The sequence below is a fragment of the Megalobrama amblycephala genome, linkage group LG4 (genome assembly GCF_018812025.1).
Source record: "Megalobrama amblycephala isolate DHTTF-2021 linkage group LG4, ASM1881202v1, whole genome shotgun sequence".
NCBI lineage: Eukaryota > Metazoa > Chordata > Actinopteri > Cypriniformes > Xenocyprididae > Megalobrama > Megalobrama amblycephala.
In genome coordinates this window covers 43,063,320-43,071,069 of record NC_063047.1, presented here as the reverse complement: position 1 = coordinate 43,071,069, position 7,750 = coordinate 43,063,320, and the positions used below count along the sequence as shown (strand labels likewise).

The 7,750-nt window shown below is 34.9% G+C and overlaps 1 protein-coding gene across 1 annotated transcript in view; it reads left to right on the top strand.

Annotated features, from left to right (window-relative positions):
- The first annotated feature begins 800 nt into the window (after nucleotides 1-800).
- Nucleotides 801-7,750, top strand: part of LOC125267649 (astrotactin-2-like) — a 458,853-nt gene continuing 451,903 nt past the window's right edge. Inside the window, exon 1 of the mRNA XM_048189494.1 lies at nucleotides 801-1,186. Coding sequence (XP_048045451.1) covers nucleotides 874-1,186 — 313 coding nt within the window. The 5' untranslated portion in view covers nucleotides 801-873. The remainder of the gene's footprint in view (nucleotides 1,187-7,750) is intronic.

Sequence of the window (7,750 nt, the reverse complement as noted above, 5' to 3'; positions counted from 1 at the left end):
TAAATGCATCTTATGCTAAAATAATAATATCATCAATAAAACATAATAAAAATAACTTAAAATAATTTAATAAAATTAATTAATAAATGAAAATAATAAGTAATATACATAATAACTTAGAATAAATTATTAACATAATTAACTTTTTTCTTATACTATACACTCTAAAAATGCTGGGTTAAAAACAACCCAAGTTGGGTTGAAAATGGACAAACTCAGCGATTGGGTTAAATGTTTGCTGAACATGCTGGGTAGTTTTATTTAACTCAACTATTGTTTCAAAAAATTACTGTATGACTGGATTAAAATGAAGCCAAAATATGTTGGAAATTAAAAATCAGACCCATAGAGGCAACAATAACAATCAAAAGGTGAACATTTATTAATAAGTAATTTAATATTGTAAACTTATTAATAAATGTTTGGGGTTCATTTTGAGCAAGCGATACAGTCATTTTGAAACAATAGTTGAGTTAAATAAAACTACCCAGCAGGTTGAACAAACATTTAACCCAACCGCTGAGTTAGTCCATTTTCAACCCAACTTGGGTTGTTTTTAACCCAGCATTTTTCGAGTATAATGATGCAAAACGCATATTGATGTATTTGATACTACGTTTTGATTTGATGTGTACATGTTAAAGTGTGTGAGTGTTAATTTATATGATGTTGTTGTTTTATTTTATTGCATACATTGTTTAGATGTTTGATTGTGTGTGGTGCTGTTGTTTCATGTAGCTGTGAATGTGTAGGATGTGTCAGGCTCCTCAGTGCTGCCGCCTGCCGGTCGCTCTCAGCACCGCCGCTACTGCTATAAACCACCAGCGCTTTACATGAGACGCTCAATCCACGCGCAGCGGCACCGCGAGCGGAATGACACCGAGACACGCGCGTCTCCTCCTCCTGCTGCTGCTGGAGCTCTGTGCGAGCCGAACCCGGGCCGGGGGAAAGCCGGACGAGGACCGGGACAAGAGAGGCGACGCGGAGAGCCCGTGCGAGGTGAAGACCGTGACCGTGTCCACTCTGCCTGTGCTCCGGGAGAATGAGTTCAGCTTCACCGGCGCGGGATCCGGGAGTCTCGCCGGAGGGGAGTCCAGACTCATGCTGTTCGTCAGGACTGACCTGCCGGGTCGCATCTCGGTTCTGGATGATCTGGACAACACGGCGCTGCCCTACTTCACCTTAGGTGAGATCTGACCGTCCGACATGCAGTAGAGTGCGCTGAGAGATGACAGCTCTGTGTGTGTGTGCCTGTTCTCATGCATGTGGAAACGAGCAGAATGACCATTGCAGGGCAATCAAGGTGCTTCAGTGTTTCTGTGCAGCTCCTGAATCCTCATGTTCTGTTTGGGATCTGAGAGATATCTCAAAAACTGGACTCAAGTGTCTGCTTGACTTTTCATATAGTTGCATGGAAGCTGATTATATACCACTTGCATCATTAAAAAAAAAAAAAAAAAAAAAAAAAAAAAAAGTGCCATTATTTGTGTTTGACGTCATCAGGTATATGCAGCCAAAATAATACTGTTTTCTGACAGAAAATCTGGAGAAGCACATCGCCACCGGTATTTCTCTACAGTCTGTTTTGCTGGAGTCAGATTGTATATGTGACATTTCTGAAAAGTGCATGTTACTCTGTAAAACAACAGACGGCTACAGCTTCGAGAAATGTGTTACTATTCAGAATTATTATTATTATTTGTTCTTACAGTATCAAAAATAGCAAAGTCAAGTCAAGTGACTAGATGGTTCTTTAGGCATGTAGAAGTTCTTCAATAGACACTCTAAAAAATGCTGGGTTAAAAACAACCCAAGATGGGTTGAAAATGGACAAACCCAGTGATTGGGTTAAACGTTTGCCCGATTTATTTATTTTAATTTTAATTGCTTATTAATAAATGTTCACCTTTTGATTATTATTGTTGCCTCTAGTAATTATGTGTCTGATTTTTAATTTCCAACATATTTTGGGTTCATTTTAAGTAGTAATATTTAAACAATAGTTGGGTTAAATAAAACTGCCCAGCAGGTTAGGCAAACATTTAACCCAACCGCTGGGTTTGTCCATTTTCAATCCAATTTGGGATTTTTTAGAGTGTACATTTCTCAGGTTATAATATTATTTTTTGGGGGAGTTCTCTAAGCATCAGAACATGCATGAAAACATGCTGAAGAACTAGAGAATAAAAAGCATCACACTCTAAAAAATGCTGGGTTAAAAACAACCCAAATTGGGTTAAACATGGACAAACCCAGCGGTTGGGTTAAATGTTTGCTCAACCTGCTGGTAGTTTTATTTAACTCAACTATTGTTTAAAAATTACTGTATTGATTGCTCAAAATGAACTTAAAATATGTTGGAAACTAGCATTTATTAATGTTTCATAAATGTACATGTATCAGTAAGTTTAATAAATGAACATTTATTAATGTTTAATGAATAATAATTAAATAATAAACATGTATGAAATTGCTTTTTAATAAATGTTCACCTTTTGATTATTATTGTTGCCTCTAGTAATTATGTGCCTGATTTTTAATTTCCAACATATTTTGGGTTCATTTTAAGCCAAACATACAGTCATTTTTAAACAATAGTTGAGTTAAATAAAACTACCCAGCAGGTTAGGCAAACATTTAACCCAACCGCTGGGTTAAAACAACCCAATCACTGGGTTTGTCCATTTTCAACCCAACTTGGGATGTTTTTAACACAAAATTTTTTTAGAGTGTACATTTCTCAGGTTATAATATTATTTTGTGGGGTTCTTTAAGCACCAGAACATGCATAAAAACACGCTGAAGAACTAGGGAATAAAAAGCATCACACACTAAAAAATGCTGGGTTAAAAACAACCCAAGTTGGGTTGAAAATGGACAAACCCAGCGGTTGGGTTAAATGTTTGACCAACCTGATGGATAGTTTTATTTAACTCAACTATTGTTTAAAAATGACTGTATGACTTGCTTAAAATGAACCCAAAATAGGTTGGAGACATATTAATATGTTTCATAAATGTACATGTATCAGTAAGTTTAATAAATGAACATTTATTAATGTTTAATGAATAATAATTAAATAATAAACATGTATGAAATTGCTTTTTAATAAATGTTCACCTTTTGATTATTATTGTTGCCTCTAGTAATTATGTGCCTGATTTTTAATTTCCAACATATTTTGGATTCATTTTAAGCCAGACATACTGTATAGTCATTTTTAAACAATAGTTGAGTTTAATAAAACTGACCAGCATGTTAGTCAAACATTTAACCCAACCGCTGGGTTTGTCCATTTTTAACCCAATTTGGGTTATTTTATGACAGCTTTTTCCTTGTGTGCATCTTAGAGAAACAACATCAGCAACGCTTCCAGTTTCGTGTGTGTGTGTGTGTGTGTGTGTGTGTGTGTGTGTGTGGTCATCAGGATCATCTCATGCACGTCACGTTTGGTAATGCATTCAGTTTTCAGCTGATGTATGAAATATTTAAGGATAGTGAGTTTTCAATGTACCATAACATATAAACAAGAGATCAGTAACAGTAGAGTCAGTGCGCAGGATTGAATGAAAAACAGTAATGCAACTGCTCCATATTGACCGCTGCGTTGCCCTTTCACCCATATATAGAGTTTCAGTTACGCTCAAACACTATATTGATGTCGACTTCTACTGGAAGAGGAAAGCTGGGAACGTGTATAGATCATATGATCAAGAGTGGTTTCTCTTTCTCCACGTTGTTCAGACTTTTTTTGCATGCAAAACACAATGCTATTTAAATATAGCCTGAGGCCGTGTGTGTATCTGCTGTGTGTAAACATGAGTCTATATGTGTTTTGTCTGCTCAGTTGATGTTTAGTCCCGCTCTTCAGTGCACAAATATACCCGGATTGGAGATCTATCAACTGTTGTTTGACTGGAGAAATGCAACATGCAGAAAACAGTTGACTAGCTTGTTCCTAATGCCAGATATGGTGCTGTTTTTTTGGTTCAGTCTGCTCAGTAGGATCCGCTGACCTTTCCCTGTGTCAGGCTTTGGAAAACGTTTTCGGATTTCTGAATCAGGTTTGCATCAGTGGCTAATTTTACCCGGGCTTCCTCCGGCCCAGTGACCCGTGCTCCATCCACACTGCAGGACTGGGAGAGAGCCAGCAGTTTTAGGGCTCTGGTGATGAAATACCAATGAAACGTCTTAAAATAGAGGTTTAGTTGCATATGTCAAGCGCTCTTTGATAGAACCGAATCTATATCCCTGTAATGAAGAACTACAGTCAGACCTCATCAGCAGTTCTCGCAGAAAAATAAGCAAACGGTTGGAAATATTGATCATTGGCAAAGCGGCAGGGCTCCTTTTGTATTACAAGTTCATGTTTGTCTTTCATTAAGATTTATGTGCGACAGATCCATTGATACCGAAGAGGACGCGTCAGCAAAACGCAACTTGGTCTCGAAGGTCCATCGCTATATGTAGGATTGTGAGAAGATTAGCCCTCGACACGGTTATGATGCAAATCACACCTCGATCACGTTTATGTTTTAGCTTTCCTGCACTTATTTAGAGAGAAAAACCAACAAACTACTGAAAGCACGGGTGGTAGCAGAAGCACTCTTGTGTTTATGGCTCTGCATGCTTTCTCGAGCTGCTTAAAACGAAATGAGAGAGAGCAAGCGTTTCGCTGACCGTCGCTCAAGCGCTCACCTCCTGTCTCAGACGTGATTTATTACCTGAAGCGCTCGGGAATGTTGAGAAAGACAGAGAGAAGATTAAAAAACGACAAGATGAAAGTTTTTATCCGAACTGCTTTTCTTTGCCTTTTCTATCGGAGGCGAGGAATTTCTCAGAGCAGAGACGGGAATAAAGTGTGAAAACAGAAGTGATGAGTGTGCGTTATGTGATACAGCTCAGAAATATTATATTACAATATCTTTCAGCCTTTGGCAGATTTTATTTAGATCTTGATATTTTCATCTCTGAGATGACTTGGACTTTTTTTTTTTTATATATTTGAAATCAATGCAGTAAAATACAGTAAAAATCTAATTAACAACAATCATTATAATTTTTTTTATTTATTTAAATGAGCTCTGGGAAGAATGAATGATATTTAATCATGTCATTTACTGTATATGCACCAGTGTAAGAACCTGTTTTTCACTATTTTTATCTACATATAGACTCAAGGAGAGATTGCAACGCGAGTCAAATGAGATGACGCAGTTTTTAAAATTATTAATGATCATATAAATCACAATTTCACTTACTTTTATAATGCCAGTAAAATCAGTACCATTCAAAAGTTTGGGGTCGGTAAGATTTTTTAGTGTTTTTGAAAGAAGTCTCTTCTGCGCACCAAGGCTGCATTTATATGATCAAAAATACAGTAAAATCAGAAAAAAATGTAAAATATTTTTTACAATTTAATTCAACTGTTTTCTATGTGAATATATAGTAAAGTGTAATTTATTTCTGTGATCAAAGCTGAATTTTCAGCATCATTACTCCAGTCTTCAGTGTCACATGATCCTTCAGAAATCATTCTGATATGATGATTTGCTGCTCAAGAAACATTTATGATTATTATCAATGTTGAAAACAGCAATATTTTTTTTTTGTGGAAACCATGAAACACTACCAATCAAAAGTTTGGGGTAAGCTAGATTAAAATAAATACATAAATAATACTTTTATTTAGCATTAAATTGGCCGAAAGTGACAGTAAAAAAATGTATGACGTTATAAAAGATTCTATTTCAAAATAATTGCTGTTCTTTTGAAATTTATACTTGTCAAATAATCTTGAAAACAACGAATCAACAAAAATCTGAAGCAACCCAACTGTTTTCAACATTAATAATACTCATTAATGTTTCTTGAGTGTTTCTGGAATCACAAAAGTCTCTTCTGCGCACCAAGGCTGCATTTATATGATCAAAAATACAGTAAAATCAGAAAAAATGTGAAATATTTTTTGCAATTTAAATCAACTGTTTTCTATGTGAATATATAGTAAAATGTAATTTATTCCTGTGATCAAATCTGAATTTTCAGCATCATTACTCCAGTCTTCAGTGTCACATGATCCTTCAGAAATCATTCTAATATGCTAATATCTAATGATTTTTTCTTTTCTTTTTTTTTTTTTTTTTTCTTTTTTTTTTCTGCAACAATGTAAAAGTCTTTCAGTCACTTTTAATCAATTTAATAATGCCTTGATGGTGAAAAAAAAAAAAAAAAAAAAAAAAAAAAAGTTTCCCCAAACTTTTGACCAGTATTGTATGTTGTGGCTGAGCCATCATGAGACTTTAATGTGTGCATTGAATAAATTGCACGGTTGGTTTTGACAAACTGCTCTCAAACAAGAAATGCCCTTGATGCTTTGCAGTGTGTAAACTCGCCAATACAGAATATTTCAGTCCTCCAGTGCCGACGGTTAGTGCTTCATATAAACCGTGCCTGCGCTCTTACAGACGAGCTGCAGCTATCAGAGAAACCAGGAAAAGCCACAATTACAGTGTGCACGTTTCCCATTGATTTGTCTAACCTTTTCAAAATGTCACACTAATTGAAGGAGGTTTGTGGATAATTAGTTTCCCCTCCTCAATGCAAGGGCAATTAGAAGAACCTGGAAGACACTGTATGATTATTAATTACAATATTTTAATCCAGTAAATGCCCATCATAAACTGTACTATGGGACTTTCAGTTGACTGATTATAAATTCATATATTTTTCAATGCCAAAAGTTCAAATATTTCACTACAAATTGACTCTATGTAATATTTGTGTTTTTATTATGATTATTAGAGTATCAGAGTGGTGGCTTAATGACATGTTAACACCAAACTAAATTGTCAGACACTTCAGAGGATTATGAAGAGCATGTCAAATCAGTCGTTTATGAGGCCCAATATTGTTATGATCCTGCGTGTGCAAGGAGTAGACAACGACACGGCTGCATGCGGACTTTCTTAAAAATTGATCATGCTTATATTGATGTAGATTATTATAATTATAACTAAAATGATTAAAAATCTTTTTTTTGTTGATGTTAATTGAAATAAAGCCAAAATAACATAAAAACATAAAAATTGGATAACTTGAAATTGAAATGTTGCCTTGGAAACTTATTTCAGATAAATAAGTTCAAGATGAAGTACTAAAACAATTAAAGCTAAATATAACTATTTTAAAAGGGTAACACTTTGCATAAAGCCTTTATGACACTGGGTTAAAAACAACCCAAGGGCTGGGTAAATATATGTTGGGTTAATTTTACCCAGCAAATTGGGATTGTTTATTTTTATTGTAATACTAGCTTATTTTTTTTAACTTCACACATGCATTAATGTTTATGGATCTTTTCTTTTTAAATACTCCACACAACCACTGGTTTGCATGATAATTCCTTTATTTTCAATCGTATTTTATTGTATAGCATATTTATATCGTTTTTATTACATATTGCCTACATTTAAGCTCATTTAACAAATATTAGAAGTAAAAATTAGACATTTAGAAGTAATTCCAGTGTAATCGACCAGTTTATGTTGTCCTGTTTCCACTGTATTTGTACGATAATTTTGACCTCTGTACGATGTACGATCAAAATATAATGAAAAAAATCCCATAATGTAATAATTTCAGAATTTTGTGGCACTTCAAATGATGGTCGTCGTATTCACGTATACTAGCTGTGGATCATGATTGTTATTTGTTTAGGCATTGTTAGGCATGTCTTCCATCTCATCTC